At 42.0% G+C, this 23,360-nt stretch overlaps 1 protein-coding gene and 1 long non-coding RNA gene across 2 annotated transcripts; one reads left to right on the forward strand and one right to left on the reverse strand.

The window, feature by feature from the left end:
* Positions 1-728: 728 nt before the first annotated feature.
* Positions 729-5,680, forward strand: LOC117948898. The gene is made up of 3 exons (XR_004657585.1): positions 729-2,494; positions 4,639-4,640; positions 5,669-5,680. It is a non-coding gene; the product is annotated as an uncharacterized LOC117948898 (long non-coding RNA).
* Positions 5,681-6,447: 767 nt separating this feature from the next.
* Positions 6,448-22,009, reverse strand: slc38a8a (solute carrier family 38 member 8a). Its single transcript, XM_034878834.1, has 10 exons — positions 21,679-22,009; positions 17,751-17,949; positions 16,606-16,762; positions 15,457-15,558; positions 12,618-12,675; positions 10,863-10,977; positions 10,002-10,149; positions 9,232-9,434; positions 9,104-9,155; positions 6,448-7,250 (listed from the first exon to the last, which is right to left on the reverse strand). The coding sequence occupies exons 1-10, from the start codon at positions 21,961-21,963 to the stop codon at positions 7,148-7,150; spliced, it is 1,422 nt and encodes a 473-aa protein (XP_034734725.1). The 5' UTR covers positions 21,964-22,009; the 3' UTR covers positions 6,448-7,147.
* Positions 22,010-23,360: the final 1,351 nt, after the last annotated feature.

The raw sequence follows: 23,360 nt of genomic DNA on the forward strand, positions 1-23,360 counted from the left end.
TGTTGAATATTATTACGTATTCTGTAACAAAAATATGTTTTATAGTAGGTATATAGAACAGGCATGCGAAGGCGTTGCTGCTTTATCTGTGAAATGTCTCTGCTAATCTCTCAGTGTCTGTGTTAAAGGCACCCTTTGGAGTTTTTGACCACTAGTCGTGCTATGCAGCAATGTTTTTAAGAGAGAGTGCCTGATCTGTTTGTGTGGTGCGGGCGACAGGACACACATTCTTGTCGCTGGTTTCATGCTAATTTTCTTACCAACAGTAGTAGTGGCCAAGAAATGTTTCAATGCACCAACAAAGGCAAATAAGACAAATATAAAAACATGGCTTTGCAACTGTTTTAGACTCTTAGAAAATTTGTGGACGAAGCATTTATGACGTCACCCATTGGTTTGCGAACTGTCGTTTTGAAACCTCGAATTGGACGATAAGGGCGTCGTCATTACATTTTTTGTCAACCAGATGTAATGATTTTTGACAAGAGGGAGGAGCTGGGGAGGATGACGTGGCCAAGCCAGTGTTGGTTCTCGTTCTGGTTCTGTTAAACGCTAAAGAGGAAAGTGGGTGATTTTAGTTACTAGCTAACGCTAGCGGTATCTAGCAATGTTAGCCCGGCAGAACGCTGAAAAGGCATTTCTAGGCGATCAAAATGTCCCAATTAACTTTAATGAAGTGAAAACACACAGTGAGAGGTTCAAAGTTCAGGATTAAAACACAGACAAATGTACAAAGGGTCATGGTTAGCATTGCTAAGCCTGTGTAATTGTCTGACTTCCATCAGTAACTAAAAAAGCCAAATTTTCCTTTAAAAAAAAGATATATATATATATATATTTAATTGTTTAACTAGCTGTTTGTCAAATTAAGAATCTAAATGACATGTGGACATACGGACATTTTAGACACTAAGCATGTTTGGTGTTTTCATGCAAATATTTAAAAAAAATTAAAATCAATATGATAATATCATAATGTTAAACATTCATTAGATGTACTCCTATCCTAAATCCTGTCTCCTGTTTCCAGTAGCAGAAATCAATAATGACATATTTTATCTGATATACTATCCTATCATAGGCTGTAGTCTGTGCCTTTGGTTGGCAGTTGGTGCAGAGTGCAGCAGCAGAAACCACATCTCTGCATCACTCGGATGGATTACCCTGGCTCCCTGTACAGTTCACTCTATAATTGTTTAAGTTACTTTTAAAGTCAGCTGTAGCTTTCGCTCTGTGAGAATTGGTGGTCGTTTAATACCTTTTAATCTACGCCAAGGCCCCTCAAGTTTGGGAGGTAAAACAGTTGACAGCTTTAAAGCTTTAGAGCGTCTTTCTATGAATGAAGAGCCGTTACATTTAAGCCATTGCCAAATGAGGCAATGCAAATCTAATAAAGACCTTCAGCTCCACAAAACTCTCTCTGCATTTCTCAGTATGGCTATGTTTACAGAATGATGCCATCCGGTGACTTTCGCACGCAGAAAATCTAATTCATTACTTAGAATTCCTCATGGGGGCGACACAAACTACACACTATAGCTCTAAACTACAGACTGTTACATTTGCTTGGCTTGAATTATTTTCAGGCTAGACATACAGTATTTCGGTTGTATTAAATATTTGAATCACATTTATTACTGCTTCTTTAACACCATATTCTCACATACTAAAGATCAGAGTACATTTCCTTGTTCATCTCACTTGAACCTCAGATTCCTACCGTGATTTAAATCTCTGGGGATGCAGCAATGGGGTTTAAGACGACACAGGTTTAAACCCGTCCTGCTGAACCTTAAACTGCAGCTAAGCTAATGAAATACCAACAGTGAGCAACACTGACCATAAACAGGACTTTGGTTTGCTCACAAGAAAGCTCCACAGGGTACCGTTAATCTTTCACTTCTTAAAAAATAGAACTACTTGCACTCCTGTGCCAAATCTTGTTTGCGTTCAAGAAGAAGCTGCTGTATTCAAAATAGAAACATGAAGCCATATTGCATGGATTGATGTTTACATATCAGTGACATACTATACTGATAGCCATAGTTTACAGTACTCAAGCGCTCAGCTGAATGCAGCCCACATGCTCTAATCGAGGGTTTCTTTCCTGTACATTGTGCCCAGCGTGGTTGGGTTTTGTATATGATGAGGTAGATGAGTGAACTGTCAGAAATGCCAATACTGTTTCTTATTGATACATTCCTGAATGTCCCTCAGACTGTGCAACCTGTTTTTTTTCTATCCTCCTACTCCTCAGTGCAACCTGTGCTTGGTCATACAATGAAAGAGTTATGTCATTGAAAAGTAGCGCAACAGGCCTTGATTGACTGTTTCCTGGCAACGTGAAAAGATGAAACAGCAGAGGACATAAGCGAGTATGTGAGACCTTAGGCCTCCTGTAGGCGGCATCAGTTTCTGTAGCTGTAAAGAAGCTGGTGGACAGGAAGTGTGTCCCATGGGCCACTTTTAACCCCGACAAACCGCAGCAACACGAGTTTCCATGCACGTCTCTGCTGATTGGGTATCACCTGTGACACAGCCAATAAACAAGAGACACGCCCACCAAACAACATAAAACATGTCTCGAAGCTGTTGCATAATATTTCACACCGAGGAAACATGTCGTTCAACCATGAAACCGTAGAGATTGAACGGGCCCACGGTTTTACTTTAGACCTAAAAAAATATGTGGAAATTTTCAGCAGTGATCCAGAATTAAAATTTGCGGACAGTTTTTCTACGTTTCCGTTTCCGCTTCTATGTGTTAAAAGTTTTAGTTTAAAAGAATATATATATATATTGGTTTAAAATCTTCGGAAAATTCGGCAGAAATCTGCTTCCGCGTGGCCTTGCTCGACTGTTCGAGGCCCTAACTCTTCCCTTCTATGGCTGTGTTCTTTTCTATCCTTCAACTGAGTGCATGTCAACTGAATGTCCAGTATCTTCTTCGCTGTAGTATTAGGCCATGCTACTCTTCAATGGGTTTTGTGCATTTCTTACCTTCTTCTTTCTTTTCTAGTATTCCTATGAAGGAGACAGAGACTAAAATCTATTATATAAAATATATATGACTAGAAAAATGGCATACAAGAATGAACATTCACTTTTATGGTAATGTTAATAAAATATTAATTCTTAATGTATGTTTCAGTAAAACTGCTTTCTCTTAAGTGTAGAGACTTAATGCAGGGATGCAAGTATTATATTTGGTCTTTAAAGAATATCTTGTTGAAATTCTAGATGATGTAGAGTGATGCAAATTCAATAAAACTATAAAACTGAAAAGTGTGCTTTTGGCTTTGATGATTCATGTTGGTACTTGTTTAATGCTAAAGGTTTTTTGGCAGATCTGTGGTTCATTTGAACTTTCACTGTGTTAGAGTCTAATCATCCTGCATGACAATCCTCATGTGGACTTTATGGTTTGATAAGCATTAAGCAATAATCCAGTTCACCTGATCACACAACAAAACACAGGACTGGAGCAGGATGTGTTCAGTCTTTTTCAGCTTATTCCTCATGGTTACAGCGTGTCCCAAATCCACGATAATTCTAAGCAGATTTTGAGATGATGATTGTTCACATTGGAAAAGTGGCAAAAATTAAGTATACTTACACAAAGATAGTATGCATGCTAAATACGGTTGAATTATGAATCCGTTGTGGACAAACAACGTTTCTCCCAGGAGGAGGAAATAGAGGAAGTACTCAACACTTGCAAGCAGGGCTGTAGTTAAGTCCACCTTTGTTGAGTTAAGTCCAAGACCACTAGTCGAGACAGAGTTAAGACCGAGTTCAAGGAGGTTCAAGTCCAAGTCAAGACCGAGTCCAAATGAGACAATGTCAATACCCAGACAGAAGAAAAGAATCCCCTGTAGAACCCTGTTCCCTTATTACTTGAAGAAATCGTAGTACAAAGTGTTCTCTGACATTATGTACTGTATGTGGCCATAATAAAAAAGGTTCACACCTGATGATTGAGGTATATGATGCAGCCAGGCGTATACCAGGTGACCGATCCTAATGCCTGTTCTAGCCTGTTTTCTGAATGAGCACACTTCATCAGTGGTTTGGTTTTGAAGGAGGTTGTTACTTTATATTAAAAGTACCTGTTGGGAATGGTCCCTTTCAGAGTGTTGTTATAGATGTCAATGCAATGATGTGCATATATATATATATATATATAAATCAATATTGTGAATGGTGGAGAGACACCTGCTAACATATTTGGGAAAAAAGTAGAGGGAGAATTAACGCGTTATTTTATCGCGCGTTAACGCAGTTTTTATTATTTCTTTATTATTGTAAAAGTTTGTTGCTCACAGGCTTTGTAAACACTGCAAAGTTGAATAATCTTATCACCGGAGTACTTCCAGTCTGAAATATCACCTTGACAGTTGATACCAGCAAATCATTCAACCACACACACAGTGGCGCGAGACTTCGGCAGGCTACGTTAGATGCAGCGTGTGGGTAAGTATAGATAAACAAAGGCAAGAGACGCTAACAGAAGCCATAGCAACGTGGATAGCTACAGACTGCAGGTTCTAGGGTTGTGGAGGACATCGGTCTGAGAATCGCAACAACGACGGCAGGTATGACATTCCCTCAACACGCATCATCACAACAATACACCAGTTGTTTGAAAAGGAGAGGACTGCAAAACATGCACCCGCTGTTTCTCTTACGAGGGACTACTGGACTCACTGTAACCATAGTTATCTCTGAGTAATTAACATGCTCTGACTGTAATGAAAACAGAGGAGAGACATTATGCTGAGACATGCGCGGGACACTTTATTGAAGTTGCACAGCAGTGGAATGTGTCAAATAAAGTCCCCGCAGTTAGGACAGATAGTACGAATAGATACGACATCTGATCGCTGCTGCGAGCCTTCTGCCTTCTGATCATGTCCCCTGCTTCACTAGCATGGACCACGCCACAACCATGTGTTAGTTAAAGATTTAATGAACATTATGAATGTGCAAGTGACCATTATGAATGTGCAAAATTGATGTGGATGTCGTCTGATGGCTGGTCTGGGAGGATGTGTGATGACCGGGTGGAAGAGACTCAGGGTGGGGGTTCCGTCTCAGAAGCAGTTTTTGCCCGAATAGTTTACAGACCCCCAGACGGTACCTGGAAGAGACAAGAGAGAGAAGTGCAACAGGAAGGGAAGATGGATGAAGGAGAGGGAAAGGGAGGGTTGGTCAAGCAATCAGAGACACGAGTCTGGCTGCGCAGCACAGTATATGTAGGTTTGTCTGGTGATTAGAGGTGTGGTTTAGGCGTGGCCCTGCTCCCGAACCTTAGTTAACAAATTAACTCCATTTGTCTGTCACAGTGTCTATACTTAACAACGCGTTTGACACTGTCCCTCAGTGTCTCTGCTTAACAACGCGTTTGACAGTGTCCTTGCAAAGTGCAGAAGTTGATAGATTTTAAAAAATGAAACCATGTAAACCTATTCTGGTGAAGCATAATATGGCCACTTTAATAAAGATTATCTTATTCAGGGATTCATTTTCCACAATAAACTAAAACAGCAAACAGATGCACATTCAACAAACATATATAAATTATTTTATTCAATTATTTTTTTCATGAACTCAACATTCCTGTCAACGTTACCTTGACTACTTTACACATTAACTATTTATGAAGCAGTTTTTTTAAACATACAAAACAAGACTTATTTACACCAAATATACAAAAACATCAACATATCCTCCCTCCCATCCGTGTCAACCTCAAGCAACCTGTCAACCCAGTCTGAAATAGATCTACAGTGGATATCAATATAGACATAAACTCAGCAGAAAATCAAGGACACTGTACTTTAAAGATAATTTGGTGAAAATCCAAATAACTTTACAGAGCTTTATCGTAAAGGTTTAGAACAGTATTTTCCAGACTTGTTTAATGAACCATAAACTAGGAATGAACATGCACCTGTGTCGGTAAGACAATAACAGCTTGCAGGCGGTAGGCAATTAAGGTCACATTTAGGAAACTAAAGGGACATTAGTCCTGAACTCTAAAAAAGAAAACCGGTCTCTGTTGATCTGCGGTAGTGTGTGTTGGGCATCCTGAATGGAGGCATGAGGACTGCGGATGTGGCCAGGGCCGTTCTGTGAGGCGCCTTAAGACTACAGGGAGACAGGAAGGACAGCTGATCGTCCTCAGACCACATGAAACAATAATAATATTAATACATTTTATTAATGTTTAATTCATTTAATTTAATTTATTTCATAGCACCCAAGGACACCTTACAGTTAAAACAAGCAAACACAGTTAAAAAGGCAAATATAATTTAAACAAACTTTTATAAATTGAGATAGAAAATACAAAGAAAGCAATATATCTGTGGACAATTCAAGTCAATGGACAGTGGAGTTGTGTGGGGTAGGCTTTTTGGAACAGGAGTGTTGAGGGAGGTTTTTAAAGGTGGGAGAGACTCGATAGTACGGATGGAAAGAGGGATGGAGTTCCAAAGGAGAGGGGCAGAATGGCTGAAGGCTCTGAACCCTAGTGGGGACAGGCGGGCAGGAGGAGTTGGAAAGCAGTGAAGAAGAGGAGAATCAAAGAGGTCGGGATGGAGTGTAAAGCTGAAGGAGTTCAGAGAGGTATGAAGGGGTGAGATTATGGAGGGCTTTGAAGGTGAGGAGGAGAATCGTAAAGTCAATACGGTATTGGACAGGGAGCCAGTGAAATGGTCACGTTCAGGGACACATTATTCTTTTTCTGTTAGTCACACGTCTGTAATACATGTTCTTTTTATGTTCATACAAATATTTTACATGTTAAAGCTTTAGTGCGTAACCTTTTAATATTAAGGAGGGTCCGTTACATTTAAGCTGACTTTACTAAGAATTCCTCATGGGGGTGACAGAAACTACACACTACAGCTTTAAGTTTGCTTAAAATATAAAAGCAGTTGAAAGTGAGAGGGAGCTTCTTCTTTTTTTTTGCTGAGTTTAGTACTAATCAGGCTTTCATCAGATATTCATGTTGATTGTTCAGAGATCATGTCCAGTTTTTAAATTCCATGGTGGCCAGAATTCCCCATGGGCTCTCCAGGGATGAAAAAGGGTTAGGATCTGTCTGCATGAAAAGCCCCGGATCGGTGAGGGAGGAGAACAGTCAGATCTTTCCGAGGACCTGCATGAAAGCGATGGTTGTGCTCTGGCCGAAGATGAAAGTCCCGCAGAGCAGGGTCACCACTCCCCACACTGTGAGGGTGACTCTGCAGAGGAGAGAGGAGGTACAAGTGTCACAGACAAATCTCAGATCAGTCAGGGGAAAAACCCAATGCATCATGCCTTTAGTCAAGGGGTCTTCAACGTTATATAAGCCAAGGAGCACTTAACTGAAACAGAGGCCTCCTACTACAGCATTTTATAAAATTAAGTTTCATATTAAATTGAGCCTACAATAATGTGTAGGGTGGCCTAAAGCCTTTATACATACTTCTTTGCACAGAATACTAAGCTATTAAAATAGCCTACTAATTGTTGGCATGATTTCATAAATCATGTTTTAATATTGACATTAATATGAATTAATACTAACATACATGTGGCAGAGTGAATCCTTAGGATTAACTGTATCTGTGGATGGCAACCTTAGTGGCTACCTTACCTACAGGCCAGTAAGCAGTAGGGATTTCAATTTGCAAGTAGTATGATGGATTCATGTTAAGACTATTAAAAATTAAAATAATTCAGAAGCCCCCCTGGATTTACTCTGTGGACCCCATAGGGGTTCAGGACCCCCTAATAGAAAATCCTGCTTTAGTCTATCCCAGGGGTTTCTAAAGCCACCGTATAGTTAAATATCGGTAAAAGAAGCACACATTGCTTTGCCACTGGACCCTCTCCCTCTCCCACTGCACACCGACAGAGAACAGCGCCGGACCAGAAGCTGGACTGTGTGAAGCTTCGTGAACCAGTGTCTTTGTTTTCTGACCCCACTAGATGGCGCTGTTGGTTTTAAGAGAAAGGCCTAAGCATTGCAATTCAGTATATTCTCAACCAATTGTTGAACTGAGCACCATCTTGTGGGCTCAGAAAATAAAGACACTGGTTCACGAAGCTTCATTTGGCCATCACTACTATAAAATGTGCAAAGTACCACTACATTGGTCAATCTTTGACTTTGAATGATATTACAGCCTTTAACTCTTTTCCTGCTATTTTATTAAATTGCTGTGAGCTGGCAGAACATGACATAATATCAGAGATTATTTCCTTTAGGGCTCTTAGGCCGGATCTGGGCAGACACATCAGTTTTCATCAGACTCACCCTGGGTCGGTTCGCCAGCTAAGCAGGGGGTCCTGGTTTGTGTGTTAGTGTGGTAACTTACAACACTAATGACATTACCGTCGCCAAAACCCGCACAAATCAATTCCCCTACTTCACCGTTAACTGCCAAGCCACTAAACCAGGTATGGAAATAAACAAGTCCTCTGCTTTTAAGTGTTAAATTCGTTAACTATCATACGACACGCCCCCCCCCCCCCCCCCCCCCCCCCCCCAACAGATGCGTTCATCTGTTGATGAACACAGTTAGGTGCTGATTAGCTCTCATAACGGGCCAGGTGGGTAGCTCACAGCCACGAGTCCATGACGCTAATGTCTGATTACCCCACACTGTCAATGTGATATCTTGTGATTACCTTCTCTGTCAGGTAAATACAGTAGTACAAAGTCTTCCTCTGAGGTAGCCTGCACATTAGGTCAGTAGGCTACATTGATTAGTGTACAGGTCACGATTTTCTCGTTTATTATGTGTACAGGACACATGTTTCAAACGTGACCATTTCACAAACTCCCATGACACTGGGCTGCTCTGGGGGACGCAACAACGGAGAAATGAAATGCCACACGCGGGACCGGACGGCCACTTGCTACCATAATCGTTCTGTGATCACAAAATAGGCCTCCCATTGAAATACATTACTTCAAAATTTGTAATCATCACACGAAAGTAACAACATTAACGTGACCTGTACATAAATCAGTAGATTAAGTAACGTGCCCATGAGACTGAGCTGAGTATTTACAATACATTAACATTTAAATGACGTGTATTCTCACCTGGTCTTACAGGACACTGGCTCAGACTGCATGGCAAACATCAAACAGAGTCCTGTTCAAACACATTGCGGGGTTTAAAGGGTTGCAACATATCGGAGTACACTATATGAAGCCCGAGGGAGTGTTACCTGGGAAGATGAAGATGAAAAAGGCGCTGATCCCTCCGATGACACTGATCACCTTGCTGATGTCCGGTACGTACATGGCGATGAGCAGTGTCACCGTTATCCACAGGACTGTCAGCGTGTAGCGGCTGCGGCTTTCAAACGCCGCCGTGACCACGCCGTAACGCCTCCGCCGCCAGCTGAGCAGGGGGTCCTGGATCACGGACCTGGTGTGGTTTGATCAGTCAGTACGGCTAAAGAAAGTCTCTGTGCAGCCAACACTGACCTCTATAAACACGGCGGCCCAGGCAGAGAATGTGAGGAGGTCTGAGGTTCTGAGTGTGTTTACAGTGAATAAGACTATTTCAAATGCGATTGATTGATTGCCATTATTATTAAACTGCAGTAAGATTTACGATATTGGAGGGAATAATCTGTTTTTTATCATTATTCTCATTTTAATTGAAGAATATTAAATTGAAAATGATTCTTGTGTGATTTTTGCGAGGATCTGTACCAAACGGGGATTTTTTCTTTAGTCTGTGCGATACGAGACCAGGACGTCTCTGCTGAACCACAATGCTTAACTCAGAATGGTTAATACACATTTTGCCTTCGACAAACATTGTTCCCCCTCTGAATGTTGCACTATTTTATACTGGCATTTCTATAAAATTGCGATTAATTGTGCCACTACTTTGGATGATTTCATTTGAGTGAAAAGGGGAGGAAGAGTGAGTCTTTCTCTAAGAGTGGACTAAAGTGAGAGAAGTTCACTAAGGCGTGTCCCTGACCTGCCCAGCAGCAGGATGATGGGATAGATGGTGATGATGGAGACGCCAAACAGCAGCCGGGCGATGAGCATCAGAATGTCATCGCCGGTGTACGACATCAAGATGTCGGCCTTCACGTCCTTTCCAAACGTCAAGTACCCATAAACCCCTGCAACGGAGAGATAAAAAGCAACATCAGCCTGCCAACATTCTCACAATGACAATGATAATATGCAAGTATGGAGTATAAGTATTGATTAACTTGTTCACCATCTTAGTTTAGCGTGCTGTTTTTTTTCTAATTCGCAGTTGAAGCTGATCGGAATGCCATTCATTTGTATTTGGTCTTAAACAAAAGTGGTCCAAGCATACCTCTGGAACAGACGTCTCTGTATCAATATAAATATCAATAATGATAATAATAATAATAATAATATTAATATTATTATTATTAATAATAATAATAATAATAATAATAATAATAATAATAATAATAAGCATGTGACCAGTTTCAACATCACCCTTCAAATAATCGCTACCGAGACACCGGAACTCTCTTCATTCTAACCCCAACCGGTCATCAGACACCGCCGACCAAGAGCCTGGGTCTGACCGAGGTTTCTGCCTAAAAGGAAGTTTTTCCTCGCCACTGTCGCACTGTTGCTTGCTCTGGAGGAGACTACTAGAACTGTTGGGTCCTTGTAAATTCTGGAGTGTGGTCTATCTGTATAGTGTCTTGAGATAACTCTTGTTATGAATTGATACTATAAATAAAATTGAATTGAATTGAATTGAATTGAACTGAAAAGAAAGAATCCGAGTTGTTAAAATCCAAACGATGCCCAACCTTACTGCTGATGTTGGACTGGGAGCTTGTCTGACCTGTAAGGGAATAGATGATGAGACAGATGATCATGGACACCACGGAGATGAAGACCCAATGAGAGAGCCGCTGGTTGTCCATGCTGCTGTAGATGGCGATGGACGCCTCGTGGCACTGGAACAAACACACAGACGGGGTGATTAAGGGTCAGATCAACTGTTGGCGTGTTTGGTTGGTATAAACTCCAGGGATGAGGTGACTAGCTGTTGGTCGGGCGGATTGGGAGCCTCTCTAGTTGCCAACCTTGGATTTTTTTCTCATCTGTTATGGCTCAGAGTGCAGGATGAGGATTTCAGCGGTTCATATTATCTCTGATCTCTTGCTCTCTCTCTCTCTCTCTCTCTCTCTCTCTGCCAGTGGGATGAACTGAGATGAGAAAGGGCTTTAAATGAAGGATAGGAGTTGTGAGCGGCACAATGGGGTGAGTTAAACCATCACAGAGGTCAGGATACAGACTCTCGTCCCCACTTGATCCCAGCTGCCATCACCCAGGTTTTTAAATCTCACTTCCCATTTCCTGCCTTCCCCCACTCTTCTCAGGATCTCATCAGCTTTCTTTTCAACCCGTTGCAGTGCAATCACTCACCCTGAAGGAGCATGTCTCTCTGTGTGTGTGTGTGTGTGTGTGTGTGAGTTTTGTGAGAGGACAAGCGTCCGTCAATTTGTACTTTCCCCCTACTTTTATTAGATCCTACCAGCATCCCTCAGGGGTAACCTTGGAAACTTGAGGAGTTACACACACAGCCTGTCTTGCTTTAGAGTGACAAAACGATCTTTTCCCCCCATACTCTACTCTGCTATTAAATATGAAAGGCTCGCTGTCCAGCAGGGATCCAGCGGTGCACAGTGGCCCCAGGCTGCTGACCTTCACTACACTAAAACACACTCTCCTAAGGAAGTCCACTTTAGTATCCCTTCCATATTTGCGTTGTCACAACATAGAAATATGCTAAAGCATTCATTTACCCTAGTAGTGTTGCGCCATGGTTTGGAGTTACATTATTTGCCAACGTTTTCTAGGAAATGTTTGCCTTCAAGCTAGTACAGTGGAAGTGAAGGGAATTGTGTTTGTGGTGCTCAGAGCAACATTAAAAAAAAAAAAAAAGCAATATGAACCAAAAGTAATTTCTCTGTTTTTTCTCAGTAATGCCAATACACAATACATCTCTGTTTTTTTTCAAGACGTGGACTAAATACAGTCGTTAGTCAAAGTGAAATGTGAGATGTCACAAGTACTTCGGCCACAGTGTGTGAATGGTAAATGGGCGCTGTCCGGTAATAGTGTAAAAGGGCTTTGAGTAGTCGTTAAGGCTAGAAAAGCTCTATAAATACAGTCCATTACTAACGTGGCATGTGCAGAACAGATGCCTTGTTTTTTATTTTTGATATGCAACTAGTCATTGTTTTGATCACCACAAATTAAATTCCATTTACCTCCGAGACAGACATGGACAAATATTGTCAAACCCCAAATAAATATCTGAATATGTTTTTTGTAATTTGGGTGAATCATCCCTTTAGGGTCAAATGGATATGGAGATTTTACACTTCATAGCTTGCTGGGTAATCATTTTATAATGTAGTCACATCCATGTATTTGCTATTTGGCCGCCATAGCTGAAGCATGCACGCATACAGACATTAACCTTCCCACACAGCTGCACACTCAGTAGCTTGCAGCAGGATGTTCCAAACACATGTTAACTCAGTCTCAAAGGCTCTTACATGAATACATTTGAGGTTGTTGCACTCACTTGGAAACCAAAGCAGATGGTCGGGATGACACTGAACATGGAGGCCCAGGAGCTGATCCTGCAAACAGACAGGAGATGCCACGACAATGCGGAAAATACAATATAAGCTATTATTCATAATGCCATGGCATTTAGAGACAGGTGACCACAGAGTTCACCCGTCAATCACAGACGCATGGCTGCCAAAAGCTGCCCAGGTAAGTCAGTGAGCCAGACAGAGCGCCGTAACAGTGACACAGAGCTTTAAGAGCAGAACGCTTTTCATCTACTTTTCTGTCATTGTGGCCTGGATTCCAACAGATTTATGGATGAGATGCATGACAGTTCTATTTCCTGGAAGCAACCTCACTATATGAACTTGCTGTAGCCATTAAGTATATTTATGGCATAGACCAGACAGCCTTGAATACAAAACTTTACTTTTTAAAAGACGTCAAAACTAACTGTATTCTATTTTTTTTCCTTCATTTCTACCCACACTACTAAGGTTTGAAGGCAGACTATACACCTTGCTTTAGTCATGCAGAAACTATAGTAATAGTAAATACAGGCTGCTCAACATCCATTCACAGACAAGAATTAAGTTATAGACTTTTGATTAGTACAGAGTATGTTGTTGGTTCAAAACAACAATGACGGCTCCTAAAGAGATAAGATGCTGCAACAGTATCAGTTCACAACTGAAGAGTATTCTTCACTGAAAGAAGAGCAAAGACTGGCACCAAAGACTTTTCTCAATGGAAAAGATGTTTTCACTCTTTTTTTTAAATATTTTTTGGTGGGTTTTATCCCTTTATTAGATAGATAGAGACAGTGATCAGACATGAAAGGGGGGAGAGAGAGAGAGATAGGGGATGACACGCAGCAATGGATTCAAACCTGGGCCGCTGCAAGACTCAGCCAACATGGGGCGAGCTCACCTACTGGGTGAGCTGCAGGCCACCCCATGTTTCTCTCTTTTAAGACTGATTCCCAGCTCATGCCCCAGTTATTTTTCTGCTTCCGCTCTCTCTGTTGCCATTCTCAAAATTCCTTTCCTTCGGAAAAAAAACAACCTTCCCAGCTCGCAAGCTACATGCGGAAGATGGCAAGTGTAGAAAACAAGATTGTGCTTGGTTCTGTTGGGTAAGATTTACAAAGAATATGTTCACAGCATTTACTCTCTAACTGGGACGTTTCGGGACTCACGTTACTGTACTGTGTGAACAGTTAACTTCAATTCATTTTGTATTTGGCGTTTTATTTGAGACGTTGAAATGTTCCACCAAAACAGAGCCACCATCTATGTGTTCAGAGTTAAGCGCCAACCCAGATGATTCTGATTGGTTCAAAGAAATGCAAAGAACACAGAGAGTTTTTCCTCTTATATTAGAATGTGTAGCCTACTGTATGTGGTGCAGCCAGACCTGAAACCACAACACTGTGGGGTCTAGACATAGACTGTATCAACAGTCTATGGGTCTAGCAATAGAGCATAGCAGTCCCGCCCCTCCATCCAAAGGGTTTTGGAAGTAAATTTCCCATTCGATTCTCCCATTGACGTCTAGAAAAATCTGTATATAAAACGTTTTAGACCAAGCCTTAGGCTAACCAGTTACGACGTGACTCATAAGCAAACAACATTATTTTGACTGAAAACACGAACAGGAAATCCCCAAAAATACATACATATACATATTTTTCATTTCAGAGCGAAGGAACTACTCATTCCATAAACCACAACGCACCAATGAATATTATAGTCGAAAAGACACAACGGCAAAAGAGTCTCTTGAACAACTTCCAATCCGACAACATAGTAATTTTTATATAGTGAATGTACAGTTAATAGCAGTTCTTTCAGTAGTAATTGTGTAATGCTTGATATGACTCATACGTATGAGCCTGTTTTAGCCTAGCTAAAGTGAACGGGTAATGTTAAACAAAGTTACCACCCTCCTTGCAAAACTCATTACAACTTTGTATGTCTTGTCCCATATGCTGGCCCTTACAAAACCCATAAGCTGACCCTCGGACACTCTACATTCAATAACGTGACCCGGTTGAAAGTGGTTTTCACACCTTTGGACACTCTTGTTCTCGTCCTTGTAAAAAGCCATCGTGGCAGCCAAGGAGATCATGATTGTACTGATAAGTCTACCGTGTAGACACGCAACACAGTTTATTTTCTTCTTTTTATTAAAGATCGTACAGTAGACAGTAACCTTACAGTAGCCTAGATACTACAGCAGCAAAGACTCTAATGGACTTTCACGGGGTTTCACCAAACAGTCAAATGACATGAGTTCCACCAATCTGAGGCATCACTGTGTGTGTGTTCAGGACTGTGGGTAATGAAGTACTTATCCAGGACATTTATCTCAAAACAAGGTTGGTGCCCCATGAACTTTTGGTGTCTATATGAGCATATTTATTTGCTTAGTTCTGTCATAGCTAGTTTTACCATCAAAGGTTATGATTTTATGGCTTATACTCCATTTGTCAATGGAGAAGTTGTATTTTTAGTTCTGGAACCGGCTGTGGGCGAGACTGTTGAGGTCTATGCACGATTACCCCTTGATGGACAGATGGTTCATCCAATCACCTGCCAAGTATTTTGAGAAAGCGTCTGCCCTTTTCCAAACGGTTTCCAGGGACAACTTTTCAGATCGTTCTGAAAAAACATCTGACGCAAAATCCACCTACCAGCACTAATTTCCATGTTATATCTCAACTCGTTTAGGCCATACAAGTGTAAAAACAACAAGTTGTAGTTTAGTTAGCCATTTCCCCCGCTACCAGACTGCATTATGGTATTTACATTCTACACACTCACACACACACACACACACACACCTACCCACTAGTGAGCGGGGTGATGTGAACCAGAACAGAAGGCGTGGTGTGGTATTTGATGATGATGGCGATGGTCAGGTAGGCTGCAGCCAGAGTGCCTAGAACACTGTGAGAGGACAGAGACAAAGCACTTGGTTCAGACAGAATGAAGACAAACACCGAGACATTTGGGCAAAGTGCAATGGATGGCTGGATTACTGAAAAACTCAACCCTAGGGCTGGGTATCGTTCAAAAACGTTGAAGAATAATAATAATACTGGCAAAGTCGCTGCTCGGCCCCTAATGACAAAGTTTCCGCAGGTTTCACCAAGTCAAATTTAAGACTTTAAAAGACCTTTTTTAGCCCGTAACAAATTAAATTTTAGAACTTTATCACAACATCGACTAAGCGCTAAATTCAAGTGTGTGTGTGTGGGGTGGGGGGGGGGGGGTGTGACCGGCCTCTGACTGTTACCACCACCATCTTCAGCTAGAGGGGACATTATTTCTTCTTGCCTTGTCACCCATGTGGGAGGTGTGCTCATGACAAAAAGTGAATTAGGTTTACATGAATGAATGATATTTTTGCAATTTTACACAAAATAATGTATAATTAACACATACACAAAACTGAAAATGCACGTCAAAATGACACATTCAATATTTAAAGAAAAATCACGAATCTCGTTTTCAGGGGAGCCCATGTTTTAGTAAGGGGAGCTGAGCCCCCCCTAGCTCCCCTGTACTTGGCACCTTGGGCGTAATTATATTTGGGCTAGAGACCAAAAGAACTCCGACCCCACAGAATTTAACAAAAACATTATAAATAGCATAGCCACTTTAAGATGATTTAAGATCTAGAACACAATTCTTTAGCGAATGTAAGGCCTTAAATTTTGGGTTTGAAATGTTACATTTTTTAAGACTTCTTTAGACCCTGTGTAACCCTGAATTAAATCTATATAAAAAATAAGCAGCTTTTTTTCCCAAACCCACATTAAAACTACACTTAAATTTAACTTAAATTCAGAAAAATGAAATAACAACTTAAAATCCAAAATGACAAAACAAACAATAATCCTGTACTGTGTCTACTTTCTAAACCATATGTGTGTGGACAAATTTGGAAGTGACACACGCCTGCACCCCCACATGGGCCGTGGGACAGCTGACCTGGTGTATTTCTGGAAGCTGATCTCTCTGGAGATGGACAGCGGCAGGATGAGGAGGATGCAGAGCAGCACCAGGCCGAAGCGCTGGTCTGTGTAGACGTGGTACGGCATCTCTGACTCCGGCAAACCAGTTATCAGCTCGTATAGGGAGCCGCACACTGACGGGGAAACAAGAACACACAGGCATGATATGCAAGCACAGAAGTCAACATCTAGGAAGTATGTGAATGCTACATCGGTCCCAAAGATACAGGGAACATAAGAAGTCAACATCTAGGAAGTATAGAGAATTTTACATCGGTCCCAAAGAAACAGGGAACATAAGAAGTCAACTTTTCTGGTGATCTGGGCAGGGAGGAGACACCTGCTTCAGACCAAATATCGGTGGCCATTTAACACAATCTGAACAACAATTGATTATTTTCTTTTACCAATAATTGACCAAAACATTTCCTGTTTACAGGGTACCGCCAACGGCAACTACATCATATCCGTTTCCAACAAAACAGAGCAAAAGCAGAAAATGCAGCAAATCCATATTATGTACTTCTTTACAAATGAAATAAATGTCAGACTGACTGACTGACAAGTGATGTGCATTTTTCTTTAGAAAAAAATGTGTTGTTTAGAAATGTCTCTAGAAGTGTGTTATTAAACTTTAGCTTTTGTTTGCGAAGGAAAAGAAAATCCAATACTCAACACTATTGAATTGCAATACTTCTAGAATTGCTTTGGCTTACATTATCCAGCCTGTCAGTCAGTCAAAAGGGCACAGAGAACACACGCCGTCTGTCAGTGGAAGTGAAGCTGCACTGCTTTCCGCTCACCATCATATTATATTGCATCGAACGCTGTCAGCGTGTTTCTAGTTTTGAAAATTCTAACCACACCTGCAACCGCTTCACCTAACCCTTACACCAGATACTGACTGGTTTGCGTTTTTTCAGAAGAGTTTTTCTTAGTAGTTTTCTTAGTTCTCACCTTACTGTGCATATGCAACTCCCAACAAAGATGGAAGCAGAAGTGAGATGCCTCACTCTGTTGCTAAAACAAAGAGCTCAACACACAGGGTGAAAAGAGGAGCTGCAGCAATGTAGCAAAATTCAAGGTCTTTAAGGCCTTCACACTACAGACACTCCAACTCACACTTCTCCAGCTGGTCATCCACTATAACCAGAAAGGCCACAGAGATTATGAAGATGTTGAAGACGAAGCAGATCTCACAGAGCTGACCAATGGCTGGCCCGCACAACTCCTTCACCACCGCCTGGTACGTGCACTGGCCACTGATGGATGAGGCGTAGCCCAGGATGATCAGACCGCTGATCAGGAACACAAGGGAGACCTGAGGGTAGGAAGGAAGGCAGAAAGATGGAGCCAAGAGATACAGATGACACAATTTAGTCAGGATTTCAATCGCCACAGTCAAAATTAAACACTAATATGCCCAAAATGGGCATGCATCAAGACCAAATGAGCAAATACCTTGGGATAGCATCTTACAGACTATTCTGATGTCTATGATTTTATTTTGTAGAAAAATGGGACAACCCTGCTGAGCATTGTTGCAGTTTACATCCATGTCTGTCCAGACTTATATGTAGTGAAGAAGGGATTTAAATTTTCTTGGTGAAATGTGGATGTGTCACACATCTTTAAACCAGCTGTACAGAAAATTACACAGTTTTATACAGTTTCAGAAACATTAATAAGTTACATACAGTCACATAGCGCTGTGGCTCATTGGTAGAACGGTTGCCTGCCCGTTGGAAGGTTGGTGATTCAATCCCTGGCCCTGGCTCCTCGTACCAGGGCCAAGTGTCCCTGGGCAAGACACTGAACCCCGAGTTGCCCCTGATGCTGCGCCATCAGTGTGTAAATGCGTAAGTATATATCTGATGAGCAGGTGGCACAATGTACGGCAGCCTCGGCCACAGTGTATGAATGTGTGTGAATGGTGAATGGTTCCTGTATGATTTAAAAGCGCTTTGAGACGTTGTTAAGGCCAGAAAAGTGCTGTATAAATACAGTACATTTAATTAAAGCTGTCTTGTCAAATAAAGTAGGAGCTGAAAAATACATAAAACAATTTGTGGCGTGACTTCTTTTTGTTTTATAAATTGCTATTGAAAAAAGTATGGTTTAGGTCACAGCGTTGGTATCAGTACTGAAAATTTTGGAATGATACTCAGCCATAATGGCAGCTGTGTGTTAATGCTTCATACAGTGAGGAAAATAAGTATTTGAACATCCTGCTATTTTGCAAGTTCTCCCACTTAGAAATCATGGAGGGGTCTGATATTGTCATTGTATGTGCATGTCCACTGTGAGAGACATAATCTAAAAGAATTATCCAGGAATCACAATTCATGATTTTTTAACTATTTATTTGTATGATACAGCTGCAAATAAGTATTTGAACACCTGAGAAAATCAATGTTAATATTTGGTACAGTAGCCTTGGTTTGCAATTACAGAGGTCAAATGTTTCCTGTAGTTTTTCACCAGGTTTGCACACACTGCAGAAAGGATTTTGGCCCACTCCTCCACACGGATCTTCTCTAGATCAGTCAGGTTTCTGGGCTGTCGCTGACAAACACAGAGTTTAAGCTTCTCCAAAGATTCTCTGTTGGGTTTAGGTCTGGAGACTGGCTAGGCCACACCAGAACCTTGATATGCTTCTTACAGAGCCACTCCTTGGTTATCCTGGCTGTTTGCTTGGGGTCATTGTCATGTTGGAAGACCCAGCCTCGACCCATCTTCAATGCTATAACTGAGGGAAGGAGGTTGTTTGCCAAAATCTCCCAATACATGGCCCCGGTCATCCTCTCCTTAATACAGTGCAGTCGCCCTGTCCCATGTGCAGAAAAACACCCCCAAAGCATGATGCTACTACCCCCATGCTTCACAGTAGGGATGGTGTTCTTGGGATGGTACTCATCATTCTTCTTCCTCCAAACACGGTTAGTGGAATTATGACCAAAAAGTTCTATTTTGGTCTCATTTGACCACACGGCTTTCTCCCGTGACTCCTCTGGATCATCCAAATGATCATTGGACGACATCAAACTTTAGACGGGCCCTGACATGTGGTGGTTTAAACAGGGGAACCGTCCATGCCATGCATGACTTCAAACCATGACGTCTTAGTGTATTACCAACAGGAACCTTGGAAACGGTGGTCCCAGCTCTTTTCAGTTTATTGACCAGCTCCTCCAGTGTACTTCTGGGCTGATTTCTCACCTTTCTTAGGATCATTGAGACCCCACAAGGTGAGATCTGGCATTGAGCCCCAGTCCGAGGGAGATTGACAGTCATGTTTAGCTTCTTCCATTTTCTAATGATTGCTCCAACAGTGTACCTTTTTTCACCAAGCTGCTTGGCAATCTCCCCATAGCCCTTTCCAGCCTTGTGGAGGTGTACAAGTTTGTCTCTAGTGTCTTTGGACAGCTCTTTGGTCTTGGCCATGTTAGTAGTTGGATTCTTACTGGTTGTATGGGTTGGACATGTGTCTTTATGCAGCTAACAACCTCAAACAGGTACATCTAATTTAGGATAATAAATGGAGTGGAGGTGGACATTTTTAAGACAGACTAACAGGTCTTTGAGGGTCAGAATTGTAGCTGATAGACAGGTGTTCGAATACTTATTTGCAGCTGTATCATACAAATATATAGTTAAAAAATCATACATTGTGATTTCTGGATTTTTTTTTTTAGATTATGTCTTCACAGTTGACATGCACCTACAATGACAATTTCAGACCCCTCCATGATTTCTAAGTGGGAGAACTTGCAAAATAGCAGGGTGTTCAAATACTTATTTTCCTCACTGTATTTGTAAGGGCCAGAAGACTGACGTTCTCTCTAGAGTTCCTGTCACGCTCCCCTTCCCCCCTCCCCAGACAGAAAGGTTGAAACGGAAAAAAAGTGTTATTTTTGTTATCCTTATCCTGAAATACACGTTATAAAAGGAGTATGTGGGATTTAATCTTTTGTTTTTTATCATGGTATCAAAATGGATATCAAGAATTGTGGAATTTCTTTGGTTTTGGTATCAGCTGTGAAATTTCTGTTATTGTGACATCCCTAGTCACGTGTCCAGTTTAGAACACATCAGGCTGGGGCAGACAATCCCAACGGTGGGACAACACAAGGCAGGAAGTAAAAGAAGACAGGAGAAACAGAGAGACTGCAAAAAAAAATACAGGAAACTAAACATGAAACATACATGGCAAAGCACAGATAACCGAACACATGAGAGAGTAAACTAGGAAACACTGAACACAATTGCATTTGACTATGCATAACTGCTACATTGTCTCTGTCTCATATACAGTACATATACGCACAGTATATATTATATTAATGGTGTATATGTTAATACTCTTAGACTATGGTTTGATCTGTTGAGTTAGGCCTATACAAAAATAGGTAACAGAGAAATGCTTGGTTTCCTTCTGAGAATGGCTTTCTGCATTCCCCTCAGGACAATCTCCAAAAAGAACTAAATTTCACTCATCCACATGGGAAATGGCCCCTTAATAACCCTGTGTGCTGGGATTGGTGGAGAGTCTGGGAACGTTGTACACATACTGTGACTAGAATCAAGTCAATTTTCAGGATGAAAGTGATGACCTACTGGGGTGAAAAGGTATGCACCACGACTTCTTGTTTTTGGCAGAGGAGGAAAAGACTCCCCAAATCAATTGATATGCAGTGGTGTGAGAGACAGACTGGAGAAAAGAAGGGAGCAACAAAAGAAAAGTCCGACGGATGAAGATAATGTGAATCTGAAAAGATGCTGCTGAGGTGAAGTGAGCCATGGCCTCTGCTGTGAGCTGCAACAGATCCCAATCTGCTTAACTGGTCTCAGTGGACCTCAGCCCTCAGTAGACCACATGCAACAAACTTCCAAGAGATAATTATAAAAAAGTCAGCTCTAGTCTTTTAAGAAACCATAGCAGTTTTGCAGCATCATCTTTTCAGATCATCAAGAATGCAGAGACCTCATATTCTAAAAGTAGAAATATTATCTTTTAATTGTATTTTATATTTCACTAACAAATGCCTACCAGCTCGACGGTGACTGCGCTGCGGACGCCCCCGGCTCTCCCGAACGCCCAGGGAAAGTTGAGGAGCCCGGCGCCCAGGGCGGATTTCAGCATGATGAAGATGGCCCCCGTGGAGCCGAGGCGGGGCCCGGCGGCGGCCGCGTCCAGCGGCGGCTTGGCGGTAGCTGAAGTCAGCAGGCTGATGCTCTCTCTGGCTAACTCCTCCATGCTTAAACTGGCGGAGAATTCACGGCAAGACCCGACGGGACACACTGACGCACGCGCGCGCTCACAAGCTGCATACATACACCCACACGAGCTCACGCGGCAGCTGAACCACCCCCCGGGCTCGGTGCTGTGCTCTGTGGGCCGGACCGCTCCGCTTCACCGGGCAAGGTGAGCCGGGCGGAGGGCGGGCTGGGCACGGTTGTCCCAAATATGTTTTGATATTCATAGTAATTAAAAAATAATAAAGAGTTTGGCATAACCTGTCGGCCAACTCACAATAACTAATCCATTTCATTTGTTTGTAATGACAGTAAACGTATGTTACTATTTTATGGCTGTCGCCATTCAACAATTAAATGAATCGTTAGTTGCTGACAATTCATTTCATTGTTGATTAATCTGTTGATTATTCGATCAATCAATTTGTTTGGTCTATAAAATATCAGAAAATTGCATGTTGTGTTAGTGAAAATATTCACATTGTATGTTCCTGGAGCTTTCGGCTGTGTATTTTGATCAATTCCTTCAAAATGTTCACATATTACTAAGAGACAGTTGGGGCCGGGCAGTGTGTAGGCTCATGTGTGGGAGTGTGTAGGTATGTCCTGCTGAGAACAAAACGATTTGAACTTTGGTCCAGGCATGTAAGTGTTGGGCTGCCTGGCTCACTGTCAAATCTGGCGATGTCAATAAGTGAGGGGGAAGAAAATGTGGGCAACAGGAATGGGAAAGTTTCAGGAATGGAGGCCGGCGCATGGATAAACCAGTAAAGTCTGCTGTCGTCCCTTAGTGTGACGCAGGGATGAAGGGATGTGATGTGTAAGAGTAAGAAACTGAGAAGAAAGAAGAAAGAAGAAAGAGAGAGAAAAAAGTTTTTAATTTTAGAAAAACAAAAAGTTGAATGGTCAATGGGAAGACAACACAAGGGTTAAAGTGTCAGCCCTGCGGGGGACAAATGTGAGCCTTGTGAACAGGTGTGGGCGGAGGGGAAGCAGGAGCTGAATGGATAAAGTGGACAGAGAGAGGTACAGGCTGGTAGGACATAGGATAAGAAGGGAAGTGATGAATTTAAGAGGGGGGCGGGGGGCTGTCAAAGATGTGAGCAGCCATCTGGGAACCGTGGGGAAAGAGGGCATGTGACCTCCACTCACCACCAGCTTTCCCAAATCTTATTAGCATAGCTAGCGGGCTCCATGCTCATTTCCCAGCTTCCCAAGGCTCCGCGGGAGATTAGTTGTCCTGTGGGGCCGTCATCCGAGAGGACGGGTGACAGATTCACTGACTGATCTGGCCCATTAGGCTCGGATAAGGAGCCAAATCTCAGACCCCCACCCCCCCCAAGCACACCGACACACATCACCTCAGATGAAATCAACCTGCATCACTGAATTCATCCCATAACCGATACTAAAAACCACGAGTGAGATGGAGTTAGTCCATTCAATCTATAATATCTCTTCTCTTTCTCAATCGTC

Source organism: Etheostoma cragini, chromosome 8 (assembly GCF_013103735.1).
Source record: "Etheostoma cragini isolate CJK2018 chromosome 8, CSU_Ecrag_1.0, whole genome shotgun sequence".
Taxonomy (NCBI): domain Eukaryota; kingdom Metazoa; phylum Chordata; class Actinopteri; order Perciformes; family Percidae; genus Etheostoma; species Etheostoma cragini.

Excerpts from the sequence above, each read along its gene's own strand:
- slc38a8a (XM_034878834.1), bottom strand. The coding sequence starts at position 21,963 with ATGTATGCAGCTTGTGAGCGCGCGCGTGCGTCAGTGTGTCCCGTCGGG. Across the intron at positions 17,950-21,678 it reads GCGCAGTCACCGTCGAGCTG|GTCTCCCTTGTGTTCCTGAT; the intron begins GTAGGCATTTGT and ends TCCTACCCTCAG. Across the intron at positions 12,676-15,456 it reads ATCACCCCGCTCACTAGTGG|GATCAGCTCCTGGGCCTCCA; the intron begins GTAGGTGTGTGT and ends GTCTGTTTGCAG.